The 22,929-nt window shown below is 47.1% G+C and overlaps 1 protein-coding gene across 2 annotated transcripts in view; it reads right to left on the bottom strand.

Moving 5' to 3' along the window:
• The window catches only part of SLC4A1 (solute carrier family 4 member 1 (Diego blood group)), a 154,890-nt gene that overhangs the window by 23,546 nt on the left and 108,415 nt on the right, over positions 1-22,929 (bottom strand). For both annotated transcript variants that reach the window (XM_078645185.1, XM_078645186.1), the window contains 2 exons: positions 7,176-7,379; positions 1,289-1,437 (listed from right to left, as the gene is read on the bottom strand). In XM_078645185.1, the coding sequence (XP_078501311.1) occupies positions 1,289-1,437; positions 7,176-7,379 (353 nt within the window). The remainder of the gene's footprint in view (positions 1-1,288; positions 1,438-7,175; positions 7,380-22,929) is intronic.

Here is a 22,929-nt window from a genome sequence, read left to right as displayed (position 1 = left end):
ACAAGCCTACCTCCCCTCCACCGCTCATGGCTAGTAATATCAAACTGCTGAGCTGGAACATAGCTCGAGCATTGTCTAAATTATTTTTGGACAACTGGGTAGATTATATTAGTTTTCATGATAGAGTACTGCTGCATGAACCCTGGACTGTAAATGAAGTGCTTTGTGATGATTTTACTTGTTATTCTGCCCCTGCTATTCCATCAGCCGCAGGTCAGACACAGGAGGGTTAGACATCCTGGTTTAAGACCACCAGAGAATTCTCAATTTCCCAATTGATATCATTAGCTAGCTGATTCAGCCTTTCTACCTGACTTGATCAAACAATTTTTGCATGATTGTCATCAATTGTTATAACAATAATTTTCCAGCTAAGGATAGCCCTACTTTTTGCTTTTTGACCATATTGCAGATCTTGATAATAAGTACACTAGCATTGGAAAGGAATAGGAGTGTTAAAGCACAGCTTGGGAATTCTAGGGGTAGTTGTTTTACTCTCATCTATTGAACTATGACCTTTGTAATCCCATAGACAACACACACCACTGCTGCTGCTGCATCTACCAGAGGGGGCTGCTGTTCCGTCGTTGATTACATTTTCATCACAAGGCAACTACTTAAACGGATTATCAAGTGGATGATTTGCCTTAGTATTTGTAGTGATCACACTCCGCCTATTATCACCTTAGAAAACCTCAAGGCAGACCCAAGAAATAGATGGGGTTTAGTTCAAACACCACATCGATAGGGAATGACTGCAGGCATGTATGGAGGACAGTTCACAGTTCTTGGAATGTGAACAAGCATCTCTCTGAAAACAGTGTAGAATGAGATGAACAGTTTCATAGCATCCAAACATGAATGCAAGAGCTCATTCTAAGCAACCACTAGGCAACTTGCCACTGTAACTACCCAGTAAGACTGCAGACAAACAACTACAGTAAAAGATGGAAACTATCAAGATTCATAAATCATAATCAATAAATGCCACAACTAAAGTCTGAGCAGCCAGTGCAAACCAGAAAACTGCCAGAATTCAAGCAGAGCTTCCTATCAACTCCTGAGAGAATGGCAAAAGCTAACTTTTGCTATCCACTGCAAAGTAGCAACAACTTACCCCCAACACAGAATCAGACCACGCAACTGAACTAAGTACACGGAGTATACCTCAATCTGAATACCCACAGGATTATCTGCAGAGCAACATTGCACTCTTCATGCGATAATATTAAGCTAATCGAGGGGAAAATGTAAAAAGACTTGTAAATCAAAAGAAATAAATACACACCGCAAAAAATGCTTCCTCAAATACTAAGAGTGGACCTGAGAAGCCAAGGATGAGCAGTGGCTGGGCTCCCAGGAGGACGAAGATAGCTCCCTGCAATGAGGTGGAGATGAGGAGCTCGGACACCCCCATCCAGTTGTCAGTCTTTTCACCTAGGAGAAGAGTGGAGCGGGCAGCTGGTCAGCACATTCACATAACATTTCCTACAGCAGCGATACATGAAGGCACTCTAGGAAAGAGATATAGGTCATTAATTCAATGACCATTACCGAGACGCCTTTACATTCTATCAATGTGACTCCCTACCCATAACATTAAGGGCCATATGTATCATGCAAATTCGCATTCGCAAAGGCCGAAATTCTGCGAATTTCGGCCTTTGCGAATGCGAATTTGCTAAATGGAATGTATGAAGCAAAACTGGTGCAAAATAAGGAATCGCAAAATTAGCGATTCCTTATTTTGCAATTGCATTTAAGGAATCACAAATTTTGCGATTCCTTAAATGCAATGTATGTAGCAAAAAAAATTAGCAAAATGCCCTTAAGGAATCGCAAATTACCACCAACTTCTAGTTGGTGGTAAGTTGCGAATTCCTTGAAAAATGCACATTTTTGCATTTTTCAAAGTGCCATGTGACGCACATACATGCCCTTAGGGCATGTATGTGTGCCACATGTGCACCCATGCATATTTCAGGGGTGCAACAGGGTGTCCTTTGGACACCCCTGCACCCTTGAAATTATTCTCAATTTGCGATTAGCAAATTGCGAATCGCAAATTGAGAATAACTTCCCATTCATTCTAATGGGCCTCCTGGCCCATAGAAATGAATGGGAAAGTATTCCTTAATTGCGATTTGCAATTTGCTAATCGCAATTAAGGAATTCTAAGGAATCGCAAAAAAATGCGATTTTGTACATACATACCCATTTGCGATTCTCAAATAGCGATTTCTTAAAATCGCTATTTGAGAATCGCAAATGGGTATCTTGATGCATATGGCCCTAAATAACTTACTATACCAGCCCCTTCCGGCGGGCTTGTGGCAGGGAGAGACCTTTGACGTATGTTTGATTACAAGACTCTCCTCGTTCCATCCCTCCATGAAGAAAATCTGTCCCAAAACTAGAGACCCTATCATTGACTTTGACCGGCCATTAGGAACTGGTATAGTATGGTTGTGTGCACACTAAGTGGGTGTTGTCGCTTTCCATAGGGAATTTAAAAAGGGACATACAGGATCCTAGTTCTGAAGTAAGCCCCGGACCCTTGTATGGGAACCTGTTGGGCTGAAACATGTCAACCTGAATAGGACACAGGCCGCATCTTGTGTTTCAAGTGCCCAATATTTACTTTTAATCACCCTAACACCACCCATCAATAAATGACATAATTTAAACGGGCAGGTGCACTGGGTTTTTAACATTTAGAATCCCCCATCCCTAAGAAAGATCCCTGAATAGTTCCTCTGATTACAACGAGGGCCGCCCGCCACTAGGGCATTCTCTGGCGAGAGCGGGATGGCCAATGATAAAGCATTACAAAAAGGGGGTGGTGATGGACAGAGTATCTGAGTTAATCAGAACACTCCTACCCAGTCAACAGATCAGGGCTTGATCCATCACCGTTTTTTAGCTCACTGCACCATCCCAGTTCAGAACCTGGATATATGCAAATTAGTCTGTCCCTGGCCCAGTGCATCATGGGAACAGGGCAGACCAAACTACCAAGCCAATTCTTCACTGGAAAGGAAACAAGCTTCCGGGGACCGGTTTCTGGCATTACAGCCGTCTTCGGCCCGGCTTGCTTGGATCCTGATGGTGCAATGAGCAAGGGACTCATGTCTGAGCATACCCTTCCACACTCATGGTGGCCAAAATAATTACAAAAAGGGGGTGGTGATGGACAGAGTATCTGAGTTAATCAGAACACTCCTACCCAGTCAACAGATCAGGGCTTGATCCATCACCGTTTTTTAGCTCACTGCACCATCCCAGTTCAGAACCTGGCTATATGCAAATTAGTCTGTCCCTGGCCCAGTGCATCATGGGAACAGGGCAGACCAAACTACCAAGCCAATTCTTCACTGGAAAGGAAACAAGCTTCCGGGGACCGGTTTCTGGCATTACAGCCGTCTTCGGCCCGGCTTGCTTGGATCCTGATGGTGCAATGAGCTAAAAAACGGTGTTGGATCTAGCCCTGATCTCTTGACTGGGTGAGAGTACTCTGCTTAATTCAGAGACTCTGTCCATCACCACCCCTTGTTGTAAATAATTTTGTCCACCCTAAGCGTGGAAGGGTATGCTCAGATGTGAGTCCCTTGCTCATTGCACCATCAGGATTCAAGCAAGCCGGGCCGAAGACGCCTGAAATGGCAGAAACTGGTCCCCGGAAGCTTGTTTCCTTCCCAGTGTAAGAATTGGCTTTTGTAGTCTGGTCTGCCCTGTTCCCATGATGCACTGGGCCAGGGACAGACTAATTTGCATACAGCCAGGTTCTGAAACTGGGATGGTGCAATGAGCTAAAAAACGGTGTTGGATCTAGCCCTGATCTCTTGACTGGGTGAGAGTACTCTGCTTAATTCAGAGACTCTGTCCATCACCACCCCTTGTTGTAAATAATTTTGTCCACCCTAAGCGTGGAAGGGTATGCTCAGATGTGAGTCCCTTGCTCATTGCACCATCAGGATTCAAGCAAGCCGGGCCGAAGACGCCTGAAATGGCAGAAACCGGTCCCCGGAAGCTTGTTTCCTTCCCAGTGTAAGAATTGGCTTTTGTAGTCTGGTCTGCCCTGTTCCCATGATGCACTGGGCCAGGGACAGACTAATTTATACAGCCAGGTTCTGAAACTGGGATGGTGCAATGAGCTAAAAAACGGTGTTGGATCTAGCCCTGATCTCTTGACTGGGTGAGAGTACACTGCTTAATTCAGAGACTCTGTCCATCACCACCCCTTGTTGTAAATAATTTTGTCCACCCTAAGCGTGGAAGGGTATGCTCAGATGTGAGTCCCTTGCTCATTGCACCATCAGGATTCAAGCAAGCCGGGCCGAAGACGCCTGAAATGGCAGAAACCGGTCCCCGGAAGCTTGTTTCCTTCCCAGTGTAAGAATTGGCTTTTGTAGTCTGGTCTGCCCTGTTCCCATGATGCACTGGGCCAGGGACAGACTAATTTGCATACAGCCAGGTTCTGAAACTGGGATGGTGCAATGAGCTAAAAAACGGTGTTGGATCTAGCCCTGATCTCTTGACTGGGTGAGAGTACTCTGCTTAATTCAGAGAATCTGTCCATCACCACCCCTTGTTGTAAATAATGATAAAGCATGACACCCAGGGAGTGTGTGAGACCATGCCGTTCTTTTTTGGGAAATCCTCCTCCAGGGTCCTTCCTCTAACTATTAGGACATGAGTCATCCTGAAAATGAATGAAATGGTGATGCTTGGTTTTCATGAATTGCGAGGCTCATTTGGGGTACGTTTTTGTGATTTTGTGTATAGAAGGGAGAGAGCAAAAGGTTACCCATACAACGTTCTCTCTCATTCCCATAGCCTTCAAAATTATAAGGGCTTTATGTGTGTAGTATTAGTTGAAAAGCCACAATTTTTGTTTCTTGTAGCATTAAAGAACTGAGGAGGTGACTCTAATGTGCAAGGGCAGGTCTTTCCAGGCTTTAGGAGCGAGGTTAAGAGAAGGTGCGACCGCCTGGTCTGTTCAGTGTAGGTAGGGAATGTGTGTGAGTAGGAGTCGAGCTGAATGGAGGTGTCTGGTAGGTTTGTGAAAACTTATGCAGCTGTTGAGGTATGCGGGGACTACATTGTGTAAGGCTTTGAATTCGTGCTTGAGGAGCTTGATTAGTGCTTGTATTTGGCTGGGGAGCCAGTGGAGCTCCTGGAGGTGCAGGATGATGTGGGGTGGGAGGTTGATGGTGAGCATGGCCACAGAATTCTGCATGGCCTGGAATTGTCAGGTAAGTTGACTGTTGATTCTGATTTAGAGGGTTTTCTCGTAGTCCCGTTTGTTGGTGACTAGGGTCTGGGTGACAGTTTTGCATATGTTGGTCAGGAGCCATTTGAAAATCTTCTTAAGCATCTTTAGTGCAAGGAAACAGGAGGCGTCGCCTGCATTGACTTGGCCAGTTAAGGAGAATTGGTTGTCACTGAATATCCCATGGTTCTTGGCCTGGTGTGTAGGGCGGAAGGTGAGTCTGAATACATCCTGCCACCAGAAAAAGTCCCACGGCAAGGTGTTTTTGCCAAAGATCAAGTTTTGTCCATGTGAACTCGAAGCAGCTGGTTTTCATCAACTTAGTGACTTTAGTCATGCAGGCTGAGAAACTGGACAGGAAGTTTGGCATCTTGCTGGAGAGGGAGAATATGAGCTGGGTGTCGTCGGGTGAGTATTTTGTTCCTTATCTCCAAATTATTCAAAAGGAAGCTGCTCAGTGAATCCTGAAGATTCCTCTGTGTCACTCCATCTCTCCATACCATACAATGACTTCCCATTAAGAAAATCATTATTTGCTCTTTTTGTCACTAATAAAGCCTACCATAAACTTGTCCCAAGTTATATCTTCTGCAAACTCAAGCACTACACCACCAGGCTACATCTCTCTTCAGGTACCAGTGACCAGAAGGAACCACTTTTGTGGCTGTTGCATCTCGTACATCTCTGCCAGGATGTCGAATTGTCTTCCTGTACACATTCGTGAAGCCCCTAATCTCACTTGCTTCAGGATGTTACATTTCCTACATCTCTGTGGTCTTGCCACTCAGCTGAGGTATCTCCTCTCCCAGTGCTAGGGGTCCTCTTGAGGTATTAATGCACTTTACATATTTAATGTATTCATTCATTAATTCAAGTGAAGTACCAATCTTAGTTGTTTGTTGCTTCCCAGGCACAATGGACTCACACTGTTAGAACATGGACCACCATTTTCTACTACACAAGGAATTCTATCCCATTTTCCAGTGCCCAGGTGACTATTCCCTCTTTCTGCTTTTTCCCTTCACATTCATTTGTTACCTCTATACTTATGGTGTGGGCTTATGAAAATCCACTCAGGCTTCAGGACACGCATACTGCAGACCATCTGTGGAAGCTGGTCCTCACAGACCTGACTAGAAAAATACCATCTTGTGAGTCCCAGTCCTCTTCCTCTGAGAGTGAAGCGAGATCCTTAAATAATCCTCTTCAGTGGATGCAGAACACTCATACTGTTCCTAAAATAATGGAGGCACTGGACTTCTTTCTGAAGAGTCACCAAGGAAGAGGGGCTGTATCCATTGCTCCGGTAGGTAAGGGCACTCAGTACCAATCAGTATTTGTTCTTGGGTCTCTTCCCGGTTGCTGAGAGGGAAACCCTTTGGGTCTGACATGGTTTAGAATAGCTGATAGGGAGGCCACAATACCTGGTCAGTAGACGAGTTATGTCCTGTTATCAGACAAACTCAATCTGCAGGGTACAGTTAGTATACTGCCAGCAAACACAGCACTTTTCTATAAAGGCAGCAGCTGTCCTATATTCAATCAGACTTTATCCAGATACCCTACCCAATCTGCCATTCTCCCATCAATTCCACTCCCTTGGATCCTGCCATCCCATGGATGCACCTTGATGAGTAAGTCAAGTCCCACTCCTTTGCCTTCTAAAGGGCATTTCCATTGTTGTTCTTGATTCAATGAAGAACATATCAATTAGCTCTGCTGACTAAGCAATCAAGCGTGCCTTCTCTGTTGTAACATTCTGTGTTGACAATGGTAAGGAAAAGTCAGTTTTTCGTCTAAAACATGCAATATCAATATTTGTGGCTCTTAATTAGGTCCATTTTTAGAACCAGACCAACCAATTATTCACCAAACCCCGGCCCAACAACCATGGACTACCTACCCAACAGGCCTCCGAAGGTGATTGCAGGGGTCAGAGCAGCGAAGTAAATGAAGATGATAGCAGCCAGGCACTGCCCGTTCAGGGCATCCTTGATGTCGCTTAGGTACTTGGGATATCGGCGTTTTATATCTCGGACCAGACCTCCAAATGGCCGTCCCGTTCTACGTAGGGGATCATCTTCCAGTTCAGCTTTTCCTTTTATTTCTGTTGGGGAAAGAAGCAGAAATAAGGGGTCAGGGGGAAAGAGACCAGCAAAGCCATGCAACAGCAGAAGTCTCAAGATTCCCAAGCCTGTGGGTAAATGGCTCATCAACTCCAGGCTTTTGCTTTACATCCAGGAATTTGCAGTCCTTCTTTGACAAATAAATAGGACTACAAATCGTGAAAATGCAAAGGAAAAACCTGGATGGGACAAGCTACTAGCACATGGACCTGGTAAACATGAGAGTTCGGCAGCAGGGTGCTCAACATAGGGCGAAGATGGACATATGCATTCCAGATTGAAGAGAGCTGACTATGTGAATAATTTCCATTTTGGGTTCATTGTATGTATATATATTTTATGTGGATTTTCCCAAAAAATCTGCCAGCCCTGCCAACTTTTCCAGATCCATGTGTGACTAAAAGTACCAATCTAGGCTTTGACTTTTGGGACTTACAATCTTGTTTATTCCATTATAAAACCAGGACTACATGTCTCAGAATTAAAAAAAAACCTAGACTGGAGCAGCTCATCACACATAGATCTAGGAAACTTGGCAGCTATGTACCGGCCTGGATCCAGCCCTAGAGATTCCCACTGGTTGAGATAATAATGATGCCGCTTGAGTAGTACATCCACTTTAATTTATCATTAAAGGGTGGACTGCTGAAACATGGACACCATGAATTCTGATTTTAAATGCTGAAGTGCTGGCAATGCATTCTTAACAGGTATCTTCTGGAGGCTGGGTGTGTTTTCCACAAATGCAACAGCTCACATGACTCCTCGTGCACCTTATGGGACCTATCATTGATTTGTCAATTAGTTGACTAATTAAAAGGACTGAAATTCACACTTGGTGCATCTCCATATACTGTTTTAACCCCTCAAGCCAGACCATCTCCTCAGTAGTAGCACTATACACCCAAGCCTCCTTCTCCTTCATCCATAATGTGAACAGTTAAAGGGTACCAGGTGACTCCACATAATCGAAGATGCAGTGTTCTTGTTCTGTGTTTTTGTTTAAAAGCATAATGCATGTTGGGAGTCGTATTTTTGGTTCACTTCAATGTATTTACATTTATAAACTCAGCCGGGGTGGTTTACATGACTCCACGTCATTGGGACACACATTTTTCAGTTCTAGGTTTTGAAATAACATGCCAGCGCAATCTGGGAGTTGCAGTCTTGGTTCGTTATAATTGAGCCAATTGGGCCAACATACCTGAAAAATTGATATTTAAAAGAAAAATGTACGAAAGGAACATTTGTGTCCCATTGACTTGGAGCCATCTGATCACCCTAAACAGACCTGAAACTAATTATTTGTAAAAGAAAAACAGTATTGAACCACTGTGTATTTATAGTTATTGAGTCATCTGACAGCCTCAGAAGAATAGAAATATGAAAGATGACTCTCACGCACAGTGTCACTAGTTTGGCCAACCTCTCACTCAACTCATGAATGGAATAGAATGTTTCTAGACATCCACTGCGGCAAACCATCTTCACCTGTTGGGTGGCTCCTCGCTCGTGGGATCACAGACCTTATTTCCAGTCTGGTCTTTTCAATTGCAAATCACCCCTTGCAGTTGGGTTAGTCTGCGAAGTTAAATGGAAGCAAAGCAAGACTACAACACCCAGAAATCTAGGGACTATAGACAGTGACCGTGATGAGGTAGCCACCTCAGGATATGTCCATTTGTCTGTGAAAAGGTATCAAATACCTTCAGGGCATCAGGCATTTTCCAGTCTATGGCTTTCTTTTAATTGCCTATTGCACTCTGGGAGTTTTACTCCTGTCCCACATCAACTAAACCAACTGGATTAACACAGCTGAAAACAACATATAAAAAGAGGGACTAACAGTGCAACACAGTGTCTCTGGTGGAATGGAGTTGTGTGTTACTATACGGCAGCTTCTAATCCATCATAAAATGACTTCGTTCCTAGGAGGCAGTGGGGCGGACGTCAAATGTTTGAACCTGAGGATCGGAGCCACACAACATTTTTAAAATATCTAATCATTGTGTAAGGGTTCCAATCTTGGTTCATTCATGTATAATATCTCATGTGAATATCCTTGAGATCTGCCTCTGCCCTTGCGGTAGACTGCTGGACACGCTTAGCTCAAACCAGAGCTGTCAGGTTTCCAGTTGTAAGCATGAGTAGCTCCACTGGGTCAGGTGTCTTCCTATTATTCTGGAATTTGTAGTCCTGTTGAACCCATTATTAAATAATGACTACAAGTCCCACAATGCCAAAGAGCCTGGACTAGATGGGCTACACTCACAAAGGCCTAGGAAACTTGAGAGTGCTGTGTAAACCGACCAAAGGAGGCCACATTTATATTCCATTCTTCAGTCACCCCACTTCCACAATTACAAGCCCACCCAGTCTTTTAACCTTCACACTAAAACTGAGGTCTTCAAACTTCTTTGCTCTGAGCCCCCAACAGCAAAATGTTTCAAAGTTGGGCCTTCCTCCCCTCAAAATCTTTATGGCAAGGATTGGGGAGTAAGAGGTGCAGGGCTGAGCGTAGGGGGAGTTTATATTATTTCAGGGGTACTTTTTCTGTATCTCATAATTCACAATGAATGTGAGATTCATAAAAAGGCAAATTCATCAAACGAAAACAGAAAAATACCGAAACACTCTGCTCCCCATAATTTGGGTGCTGTGAGGCCCCATGTATTCTAAGGCCCCAAATCAACTGCTGCACTAATGATAGCTGCGGCCCTGAGTGGCAGGGTATCTCCTGTGCACTTTCACTGTTACCCGCCAGGCCTGAATGTCACTCCAATCTTGAAGCAGTCTCTATGTTCTTTTATTTTAGTTTTAATATAGTGTGGACTTGGCCCAAAGGCATTGTTGGAGCACATTACATGAACCCAAGTTATATTACATAAAGCCAGATTATTTTTTTGTAGGCGCATGCAGATTAAATGATTTGCCCAGATCACCGATTGTTGGGCCAAAGCAGGGATTTCAAACTGGTTCTCCAGTTCCAAACTCATCAACTTTTGCCATGGGTCACATTTCCTCCCTTTCAGAAATAAAATTAGCTCCCAAGTGCTCCCCTTTTTGCAGCAAATGTGCCCCCGCGTTAATGCTAGCAAGGAAAAGCAACACCCATACTCTTTTTTTTTTTTTTTTTTAGAAAAAGGGTGTCCTAATTATGATTCAAGGGGTCCTTCAGACGCCAGTGCCGTTGCACCTGCTTCACTAAGGACAGCTACTGCCATGTGGACTTCAGCAGCTAGACATATAGGGGTCCATTATGATGACGGGCGGACTTAGTCCGCCCGCCATCACATCGGGACTCGGGACCGCCCGCCTTAAGGGCGGGGGTCCCGACCAGGGCATTAGGATGCGCCCGCCACACAGGCGGGCGCATCCTGTATGGGTGCTATTGCGGCGGGCGGAGCAGAAATCTCCGCCCGCTGCCATGTGTAAAGTGCACGTTGTGCATTTCAATGCACAACATGACAGGCACCGCGAGGTGCCTGTTATGTTGTGCATTGAAATGCAGGGGGGTACCATAGGTACCCCCCATGTGCACCCCCCCACCCCCACGGAGTCCCTGGGGGCCCGCAACGGGCCCCTGCAGGGGGACTCCGCCTGCCTTTCCGTGGCGGCATTGCCGCCACAGAAAGGCGTGCCAGAATGCGCATTGTAATATGGCTGGCGGTGTCTAACAGACACCGCCACCATATTAAACATATTCCGCCCCGGCCGCAAGGCCACCGGGGCGGAAAACAGGCGGGCGGTGATTTTCACCGCTGCGGTCCCCCCTGCCATCCTAATATGGCGGGGGGGGATTTGGAAATGGATGTCGGGCGGATTGCCTCCGCCAGGCCGGCGGTGGCTACCGCCAGCCTGGCGGAGGCAATCCGCCCGACATCATAATGGACCCCATAGGGTCCTAAGAAACTTTACAACTATGCTTCTGTGATCTGTCTGGCAGGGTCAGCTGATTCCCCTAACAAATACTAGGACTAGACATATGTGTTACACATAAGATAGGTCAACCGGCATTTATGTCTCAAACTCCCTTCCCCAAAAAAAGTTTACTGGATTTCAACAGAGCGATCCCTAGTAGCCCTGACAAACTTGCAGATCTATGCATGACTAACTGCTGCAGTCCAGGTTTATTTTTTTTAATTCTGGGACTTTTCAGTCTTGTTTATTCAATTATGAATCCGGAACCACAAGTCTCAGAATTCAAAGTAAAAACTTGGACTGGAGCAGCTCATTAAGTATGTACCTGAGAAACTTGGCAGCTATTCTCTAGGGCTATCGGATGACTCTATGTCACCGGGGACTCTTTTTTTTTTCTCGTTGCACTTTTTACATGCTGCGACCTCGGCCTAAAGGCATTGGAGCGCTTGACATGAGCACTAGTTACATACCATAAGGTAAGATCATCATTTTGTTCGGCAGAGTGAGAATATGGGATGTTGAGCCGTCTGGACTCAAACCTGTTTACCCAGTGCCAAAGTCAGCAACTCTTGCCCTTACACCACATCCTCTCCCGGGGACACCATGTTCGGGTCTCAGTTTTTTTAAGTCATAACTTATTGAATACTGGGAGCAGCTGCGGTCCGTGCAGGTAACAGTGGTGGGGCCACGTGGGGGGGGATTTCGAGGGACGATGCAGAGGGAAAATTAAATAAATAATTAATTTTCCCTCGGCATCGCCCTCGAAATCACCCCCAACATGGCCCTGACGCTGCTACCTGCACGGACCGCGGCTGAGTGGGAGTCGCAGTCTTGAATCGCTTCAGTTGAACCTACTGGACTACAGTATGAAATGGCAATGGTTTGTAAAAGGAATGCTCAGGACTGGCACGAGATGTTTCTGGTGGCATGGGCTCCGCTGATAATCCACAGACCTCTCAGGGGACCCATTTCCCTGCTTGAGTAGCTCATCCAGTCCATATGTTTTCATTGCACTCAGAGGTTTGTAATCCTGTTCATCCTATTATAAACCCAACACTACAAGTTCCAGAATGCAAAGAAAAAAAAACTGCACTGAGTGAGGTCCTCACGCTTGGATCTGGGCAACTCGAGAGAAACCTAAATGTACAACAGTGCAAGTAATCGTCTTCCAGCACCTGCCCTCCCAACCCCCACACATACATACTACTCTGATAGGCACTGTGGATCAAGACACTTAAAGAAAATAAGACGTTAAATCAATGTTTTAGGTGACTTTGAAGCAGACTAATCTGCCTGCGATTGGCACGCTGTTTGCAGTAGAAATAGAAAAATAATAATAAAAAAAAACATAAAAAAGTAGGTTTTAAGTATGAAAAGAGGCCCAATGTCTTTCTCTCGTCCAACTCCACATATCCCCACTATTCCTTTCAATCCACATAAGAGACTAACACACCCACGCTCAAACTCATTTCATACTTCTTGTAACCAATTCAACTAATCGTGTTTGAGTTCCTGAGTAGTGTGCTACTCACCGAAAAAGCGCTTTGACGCCTTGTCAGGGTAGTAAGCGCTAAATAATTGCAATTATAATTCAATACATGCCATTAGGCAACTTGAGAAAAGGCAAAATGGAAGTCATCAATATTATTAAAATCTGGCCGAGGCAGTGGCGTAACCAAGGTCCCCTTTCCCGCAACACCAACAGACGCAAACATTTTTCAATATAGCCGGATCAAACAGGCAGATTCACCAGGGGGAACATCATTAGGGACATGTGCTGCATCACCGCCACAAAGCGTTAATTTTATTGTAAATAACAAACTCACTCAGAGTCAACCGTGCCTCGTCGCTTGCATACATGCCCCGCCCTCCGCCGCCATGACCTCCCTGACATCATCAAGCCGGCCTCGATAATCACGCACCACAGACCACCCATCGACTACTAATGACAGCTGCTCCGCACGAACAAAAACGAGCTGGCTTCAATGTGCTTAAAACACCTTTTTACACTACTTTATTTAGATTCTTTAAAACAAGTTCACCGAGCGGTATCTTGGCGCTGAATAAAAGATGTTTACATAAGCACCGACTTCTGAACCACCGTGTAGCGCTCTAGTAGTTCTCTTCCACGTCCCGGTCTAACAGGAAACACGTGCACCATTGTATCACCTTCTGGCCAGGCGTGGCCAGAAGGCTATAAATAAATGGGCGCGGAGTGGCTCGGGACTTCCGGTCCAGCCAGCATATCACAGTGTCTGTGTGTCCTTTTATTGCATGACCCCTCGTGCCTCATCTTGCTATAGGGCCCTGACACTGGCAACGAGGGTAGGGTTGCTGCAAGAACCCCCCCCCAAGACGACGAGACGGCATTACCTGCGTTTCTGGTGAAGCCTCACAGCAACGGAGAACCAAGGCGGCGGGAGGCGCCCAAAGCCGTGTACGCCGCCAGAATCAAGGCCCGTGACAGCGTCATCGACCGCACCGGTGAGCAGCGTGTGCCAGGAGCTGCGTAGGGACACCGGCGCGGTGAAAAAGCAAAGACGCGAGCACCCGCAGCAGGCCCATATAATCCAGAGGCCCAGCCGAAGGCTGACACCGGCGCGCATGCGCAGATCCAGCGAGGACCAGTAAAGGAGAGCGCGAGGAAACCCCAAAGGGAGGGGCAGCCAAGAGAACCCTACGCTGACACGGGCAACAAGGAGCACGAGCACCTGCATGCCCAGGGAAGCCCCTACAAGCAAAAGACAGTGGGGGCAGCAAGCAACTCAACAAACAAGCGCTGGGAAAAGGGAAAAAGAAAACCCCAAAGAGGAAGACACCCAACAAACCTTGGCAAAACCAAGAGCCAGACACACTCACCGAAGACACCTAAGAAACCTTGGCAAAACCAAGAGCCAGACACACTCAACGAAGACACCTAACAAACCTTGGAAAAACCAAGAGCCAAATCACAAAATCAGTTGAGTGGCAAGGATACCAAGCACCAAAGCAACAACTAGAAGATCTACAGAAGCACATAAAGACAAGTCATAATGTCGAACCAGCCAAACGCCGCAGCAGGAAACCAGCAACAAGTAGCGGCCCCAGCACAACCAGCAGGACCTGCGATATTGCCGTCAGACCATTCCCAAATTCAAGCCTTACCGCCTTTCAGCGAGTTAATCGACCCTGCAACAGCGCCCCCAAAATGGGCAGTGTGGGTTGGGCAATTGAACAATTACTTCACGGCCACCCGGGAGAAGGACAATGAAGTCAAAAGGTCGCTATTGCTGCACTTTGGAGGGACCGAAATCTACAAGCTATTTTCTCACCTCCCAAATACTGGAGCCGCTAATTACTCTGATGCTGCTGTGCGAGCACTCAATGCACATTTTGACCCTCAGCTCAACCCGCACTATGAGTGATTTAAGTTCTGCCAATCGAGGCAAAGATGGATGCGTTCCACGCCCCTTTGAGGGAATTGGCGAGCACATGTACCGAAGATGACTAAACGAAGGAAGTCACCGCGCAACTCATTCAAGGGTGCCGGAATAAGACGCTGAGAACGCTAATACTACGCCAACCACGCATCACACTAGATGAGATCCTAATTTTGGCACGGTCGCATGAACTGTCGGATGTCCGATCCACAGCAATGGAAGCAGCCCTGAATCCACATGCGGAGACGGGAGCTAACATAAAAACTGAAAGGGCAGATGCCGTCCGCACCCCAGGCAGGGGTGGGGGAGGAAGATTGCCGACAAGGACACCACGGCGGCCGCCATGTGGTTACTGTGGATGAGAGGAACACAACCAAGATGGCTGCCCTGCCCGAGGGAAGATGTGTTCCAAGTGCGGCGTGCCAAATCATTTTGCAAGCGTATGCCGAGGAGGATTCCGTGGGAGGAACCCGTCCGGAAAGAAGTCAATCACTGGGGCAGGCAGACAACTAGCTATTGATGATACTCAACAATTGCAGCCGAGGACAACGACCCGACACCACCACCACTCACGTCTTGATGACTCTTCCACCGAGGAAGACGACAAGTGCTACTTCGTGTCCTTCACAAAAGACCTGAAGAGGAAGCGAAGACCCCAACCAAAATGCCAGATTCAAATTGATGGTTCGTCGGTCACTGGAGTAATAGACACTGGAGCCACGGTAAATGTAATGGGCATACAACACTACAAAAGCCTTCACCCGAGGCCCAAACTGATGCCCTCCAAGGTCCGAATCCTAACATATGGCAGCCAAACACCACTTCCCCTGCGAGGCAAAATGACGGTGCAAGTCAAAGCAGAAGACAAGGAAGCCACGACGATGTTTCACGTCGTCGACAAGGACGCTGACCTCCTAGTCGGGAGCCACACCGCAGAAGATCTCAATCTCATTGCGTTTGCCAACGCAGTCAAAGTACTGCAGACAGAAGACATCCTGCAGCTGTTTCCATCACTGTTTGAAGGACTAGGGACGATCAAACGGCAACCAGTGAAGTTACACATTGACAAAGCCATCCAACCAGTTGCCCTAAAACACCGGAGAATTCCCTTTCACCTTAGAACAACAGTGGAACAAGAGTTAGAACAGCTCGAAACACAAGGGGTCATTGAGAAAGTAACTGGTCCAACACCATGGGTGTCCCCCATGGTGATAGCCGAGAAACCCCGACAACCAAGGAAGATAAGGATCTGCATAGACATGCGAATGCCTAATAAAGCGATAAAAAGAGAAAGACATATCACGCCAATGGTAGATGACATACTGACAGACTTAAACGGAGCACAGTGGTTCTCAAAACTAGATCTCAATGCGGGATACCACCAACTAAGGCTTGCCGAAGAAAGTAGGTACATAACGACGTTCTCGACTCATCTAATATTAAGGAGGTACAAGAGGCTAAACTTCGGTATATCGTCAGCAGCCAAAATATTCCAAAATACCATAAAGGAGATACAGTCCGGGCTACAAGGGGTATTAAACGTCAGCGACAATATCTTAATACATTCAAACACCAGTGAAGAACATCATCGGTGATTGAAAGCCACACTCAGAAGGCTGGCAGAACATGGAGTAACCTTACACAAGGACAAGTGCAAATTCTTCCAAAAATCAATAGAGTTCTTTGGATACGTTTTCAACTCCGATGGAGTTCATGTAGACCCCAGGAAGTCTCAAGCTATTAAACACGCTACCGCCCCGACGACAGCCTTGGAAGTAAGAAGCTTTCTGGGCATGGCCCAATACTGTGCTAGATTCATCCCAAACCTTGCCACACTTGCTGAACCCCTAAGAAGCCTGACAAAAAAGGAAGCTCCATGGAAGTGGACGAACGTTGAGGAGGAAGCGTTTGCCAAGATCAAAGACACATTATTGGATGGGACCACCATGGCCTATTTCGACACTGAGAGGCAAACAGAAATACTAGTGGATGCCAGCCCTGTCGGGCTAGGAGCCTTGCTCACACAACAGACAGAGCCCGGGGTGTGGGCTCCCCTGGCGTTCGCCAGCATAGCACTTACTGCTACCGAAGCAAGATATTCTCAAATCGAAAGAGAAGCGCTAGCAGTGAAATGGGCTTGTAATCATTTCCACCTCTATATAACCGGTCACCCATTTAGGATGGTGACAGACCACCAACCACTAATTCTGTTGTTCAAGGGTACAGCGCCTCATCCACCCCCCTGGATTGAACGATGGGCCATTCAAATACAGCAATATCAAATGGACCTTGTATACCGACCAGGATCAAAAAATCCTGCAGATTTCTTATCTCGACACCCGGCAACAGAAGTGGCCCCAGAAGAAGAACCAGACAAGCAAACGGAAGAGTTTGTGAACATGATATCACAATGGGCATGTCCCCAAGCCCTGTCCGCTGAAACAATCCTAGCACAATATGTCAATGATGTAGTTCTGAAAAAAGTCACGGATGCAATCCAGAACGGGTCGTGGGGAAACTTCCTAAGAGGGATCCAAGGGTGGAGTGAAACCGACCGCCTGCGCCTCGGTCAATTCTAGAAAGTGCACAACGATCTAAGCATAGCAGAGAATGGTCTCATCCTAAGGGGGTCGAGAGGGTAATCCCCGTAACACTGCAGGGACAAGCAAGAACCCTGGCCCATGCAGGACATCAGGGCACGAGACGGATGAGAGCCAGAATGCGTGAAAAAGTGTGGTTTCCCAATCTCGAGAACACCGTAGACTCTGTAGTACAGAACTGCAGAGCATACCAAATGACCAGCGTGGCGGAAGTTCCCGCGCCCGTCATCACTGAGACCCTGCGCCGTCACCATGGGCATGGGTCAATCTAGATTTTGGTAGTTTCCGAGACGGGAGAGTTACAGTAGTACTAATGGACAGCTACACAAAATATCCCATAGTGGAAATAGCGCAATCCACAAGTTTCGCAAACGTGCAACCAATTCTGAGCAAAGCCTTTGCCATGTTTGGGATTCCGCACCGCCTTAAGACAGACAATGGCCCTCCATAACAAGGGAGCAAGTTCAAGGAGTTCCTGCAGGGGCTAGGGGTAAAACATCATCGCATCACGCCCCAATGGCCCCAAGCCAATGGAGAGGTGGAGCGATTCATGAGGACCATTAACAAGACACTAAGAATAGCCACTGCAGAAGGGACAGACCCTGAAGAAGCACTCCAACACTTCCTCCGGGAATACAGGAGCAGCCCGCACAGCACAACCCAGATTTCTCCCTGGTCACTCATGCTATCTGGGCCGAGGCGTGACCTACTCCCAATGGCGGAAAACTGGGTGCCTGACCCATACCTCCCCGAAGATACTCAGGATAGGCGGAGGCGGACCAATGACAAAGCAAGCAGGAGGAGGAGAGCCCAAAACCGGACACTGGTCCCAGGGGACTCAGTACTCATTTGTGCGAGAAGACCCGGCGGGAAATTCCGAACACCATAGGAAGCCATCCCATGGACTGTACGAACAACCTATGGCACCGCCATAACGGCACAGCGTAATGGAGAAGAAGTGACGAGAAACGTATCATGGTTCAAGCGAATACCATCGACGCCTGTCCATACAGGACAACCGGGTGGACCAGCATCTGGGTGTGGCGCCACAAGTGAACCGGAGGAAGCTCCTCACGCCGAGGTAGCACCACCCCCTCCAGCCACAGCTGCGGCATCACCAAAGTCGTCACCGAGAGCCATCCTGGAGGATGCACCAACGCGAAGACGGTGGCGGTACAACCTTAGGCCGAACCCCAGGCCTAACCAGAGACTGATAGACTTTTCATGTTGAATTGTTTTGTTTTGATTGTTTAAAAGACCAACTTGGGAAGGGATGTAGCGCTCTAGTAGTTCTCTTCCACGTCCCAGTCTAACAGGAAACACGTGCACCATTGTATCACCTTCTGGCCAGGCATGGCCAGAAGGCTATAAATAAATGGGCCGGGGTCGCTCGGGACTTCTGGTCCAGCCAGCATACCACAGTGTCTGTGTGTCCTTTTATTGCATGACCCCTCGTGCCTCATCTTGCTATAGGGCCCTGACACACCGCCAGGATTTGAACCTGTGTCGAACAGAGGCCCCTACCTGCGAGACATTAGTCCACTGGACCACGCATTATCGCATTGGTAAAACATAGTTTTACATCTATTATTATACTACATAGTTATGTACATTAGTAATTAGGCGTTAGCCATAGCCGTTAACCTTACAGGGCTGTTTGTTTTTTGAGTCCCTTATATGTTTTTTCCAGGTGTGTCTTGTTGAAGGTCGTTGTAGCAAGTTAAAAGTTAAGCTCAAGGGGCCTTATTTATGAATGCCTTGCGCTACCGGTGAGTCACTTTTTCCCATTTTAAAAGTGACGCACCGGCGGCGCAATGCCTTCATAAATAAGGCCCAAGGTGTGCAGTATGTGTGTGAATACTTCCTTACGTCCTGTCTTTTAGCTTACATCATTAAACATCGCTGTTTTTGTAGTCCTGCGTGTCCGACTGGTCAGTAAACTCTCTACAATGATCATAATTCAAATAAAAAACAAAATGGATAAACTATTGACATGGGGCAATTTGAGGGGTCGACAAATGAAACCAACCATGTCAACCAAAGGCACTACTTTATTGGTTGTCAGTCAAAGTTTTAGCCGCTGGACCTAGTTTTATATCCAGGGTCACTATGACGGTTTGGGACTAATTGTGGGCCTGAAGCTACAATCGGAAAAGCGAAACTTCAAGTCCCTGGATGCTTTGTTATTTTGAATTAAAAAAAAGAAAAATCTGTAAAAGTCACGGCTTTTGAAAGAACCGATCAAACTTATAGTTTCGAAACTACAACTAATATTTAAAAATATATTTTTGTTGGCTGAAATGTGCAGATAGCAATGTGTCCGTTGCCAGGCGGTTAAGAGTCCACCCAGTTCGGGTTTTCCTTTCGTGCTGGATGTCTTGAGTGTTAATCGAACAAGTAAAACAAAAGTACTGGAGCGCAAAGAAATAAAACACAGGCATGGCGGAATTCCTGAAACCTGAGAAGAATATACTCAGGGACTTTTAGTGGGCCGGGCCTCAGCACCAGCAGTTCTAACAAGCATTTGCAGTGCAATAGGTCTCGCATTAGGAAAGTTTGAGCTATTGGTATTGTAAATGACATATTTTTTATTTATGTGTTGGTTTTGAAAATAGCAAAATTAATAGCTTTGTCATTTACAATGCCAATAGTTGTAACTTTCGCAAATATGACACCTATAGCATTTGTAATGCAATATGTGTTGTATTTACGTGACTTAGATGTATTGATATTACAAATAACAATGGCTTTTATTTTTTTTAAAATAATTAATACTTAAATAAAAGTTATTGTAATTTATAATGGCAATAGCTTAAACTTTTGTAAATAACTTTTGTGAAGATTATGTTCAGTGTATTTTATTGTGACGAAAATCCAAGAACAGAAGCGAAATATTAACATCTTTTTGTGACATTTGTAATAAAGCTTGAAACATTGAGAGAACATATTTGAACCAGTTGTTGTTGAATGGTTGCAAAGATTGATGCTGTGGTGGCGCTGAGTGATGTTGTGGTGGCAACGAGTGACGCTGTGGCGTTCAGTGATGCTGTGGTAGCGCATAGTGATGTTGTGGTGCCCCTGAGTGATGCTGTGGTGGTGCTGAGTGGTGCTGAGGTGATGCGATAGATAGATAGAGTGAGTGCGATAGATAGATAGATAGATAGAGTGAGTGCGATAGATAGAGTGAGGGCGATAGATAGAGGGAGGGTGATAGATAGATAGAGTGAGGGCGATAGATAGAGTGAGGGCGATAGATACATAGATAGATAGACAGAGTGTGGGCGATCGATAGATATATAGAGTGATGGTGATAGATAGAGTTAGTGCGATAGATAGACATATAGAGTGAGGGCGATAGATAGATAGACAGATAGATACAGTGAGGGCGATAGATAGAGTGAGGGCGATAGATAGATAGAGTGAGGGCGATAGATAGAGTGAGGGCGATAGATAGATAGATAGAGTGAAGGAGAGAGATAGAGTGAGGGCGATAGATAGATAGAGTGAGGGCAATAGATAGATAGATAGAGTGAGGGCAATAGATAGAGTCAGGGCGATAGATAGATAGATTGATAGAGTGAGGGGCGATAGATAGAGTGAGGGCGATAGATAGATGGTATTTGGAGTGTATGTTGCATTGAGTGCAGTGTAATTATGTGGCGTGTAATTATGTGGCACTGAGTGGTATTTGGAGTGGTGGTGTGGACGTGGTGGTGGAGGTGGTGGTGGGTGTGGTGGTGGATGTGGTGGTGTTGGTGGTGGACATGGTGGTGGTGGCCGTGGTGGACGCAGTGGTGGTGGATGTGGTGGTGGTGGAAGTGGTGGTGGTGGACATGGTGGTGGTGGTGGACGTGGTGGTGGTGGATGTGGTGGTAGATGTGGTGGTGGACGTGGTGGACGTGGTGGTGGTGGATGTGGTGGTGGTGGACGTGGTGGTGGTGGACCTGGTGGATGTGGTGGTTGTGGACATGGTGGTGATGGACGTGTTGGACTTGGTGGATGTGGTGGTTGTGGGCATGGTGGTGATGGACGTGGTGGTGATGGACGTGGTGGTGGATGTGGTGGACATGGTGGTGGTGGTGGATGTGGTGGTGGTAGTGGTGGTGGACGTGGTGGTGGAGGTGCTGGGTGTGGTGGTGGTGGACGTGGTGGTGGATGTGTTGGGCATGGTGGTGGTGGATGTGGTGGTGGATGTGGTGGTGGTGGATGTGGTGGTGGTGGACGTGGTGGTGGTGCTGGGTGTGGTGGTGGTGGTGGACGTGGTGGTGGTGGACATGCTGGTGGTGGACGTAGTGGTGGTGGACGTAGTGGTGGTGGATTTGGTGGTCGTGGACGTGGTGGTGGTGGTGGTCGTGGACGTGGTGGTGGTGGATGTGGTGGTGGTGGATGTGGTGGTGGTAGATGTGGTGGTAGCGGTGGATGAGGTGGTGGGGGATGTGGTGGTGGTGGTGGATGTGGTGGTGGTAGATGTGGTGGTGGATGTGGTGGTGGGGGACATGGTGGTGGTGGTGGTGGTGGTGGTGGTGGTGGGTGGTGGACGTAGTGGTGGTGGATGTGGTGGTGGTGGACCTAGTGGTGGAAGTGGTGGCGGTGATGGAGGTGAGTGTGGTGGTGGTGGTGGTGTACGTGGTGGTATTGGATGTGGTGGTGGTGGACGTAGTGGTGGTGGAAGTGGTGGTGGATGAGGTGGTGGTGGAGGTGGTGGTGGTGGTGGAGGTGGTGATTGTGGACGTGGTGGTGGGTGGACGTGGTGGATGTGGTGGTGGTGGACGTGGTGGTGGATGTGGTGGTGGTGGTAGTGGTGGTGGACATGGTGGTGGTGGAGGTGGTGATTGTGGACGTGGTGGTGGATGTGGTGATGGTGGTTGTGGTGGTGGACATGGTGGTGATGGAGGTGGTAGTGGATATGGTGGTGGTGGGTGTGGTGGACGTGGTGGTGGTGGATGTGGTGGTGGTGGATGTAGGGTGGTGGATGTAGTGGTGGTGGATGTGGTGGTGGTGGATGTGGTGGTGGAGGTGGTGATTGTGGACGTGGTGGTGGTGGATGTGGTGGTGGAGGTGGTGGTGGATGTGGTGGTGGTGGTAGTGGTGGTGGACATGGTGGTGGTTGTGGACGTGGTGGTGGTGGAGGTGGGTGTGGGGGTAATCCTGCAGGAGTCTGTCAGGCTGTGCAAAATTCAGCAGCTCCTCTAGCCGTTTGTTACAATGCATGGACTTCACACAGTATTTGGCATCACGGTATAGTACACAATAAAACATTTCTTAGCACATAATTAAATAAGAAGCTCAAAAGAGATCTTTCGGCATCCCTGGAAAGTGTGAATGAACAGCACCATAAACCTCTAAGAAACGAGACCAGAACGGGTAGGAATGCGTACAGTGTAGTTTCTGTAAGACTTTCCGAAAGTTACCCTAATCAGGACATAACTAAACCTTTCATGTCTATTTTACAACATCTAGATAGCAAAAGACTGAGGTCCAATGATGAAAGTGGAGGTGACACCAAAGTAGCAGGAAGCAACAATATAATTTATGGGCGCATTACCTCGGCTGTTTAATCGGGTGTGATCTTGGGCATGACAGCCTTCAGA

This window comes from Lissotriton helveticus, chromosome 5_1, assembly GCF_964261635.1.
Source record: "Lissotriton helveticus chromosome 5_1, aLisHel1.1, whole genome shotgun sequence".
NCBI lineage: Eukaryota > Metazoa > Chordata > Amphibia > Caudata > Salamandridae > Lissotriton > Lissotriton helveticus.
Note: the sequence above shows the minus strand (reverse complement) of the source record. Positions and strands in the feature narration are given on the sequence as shown.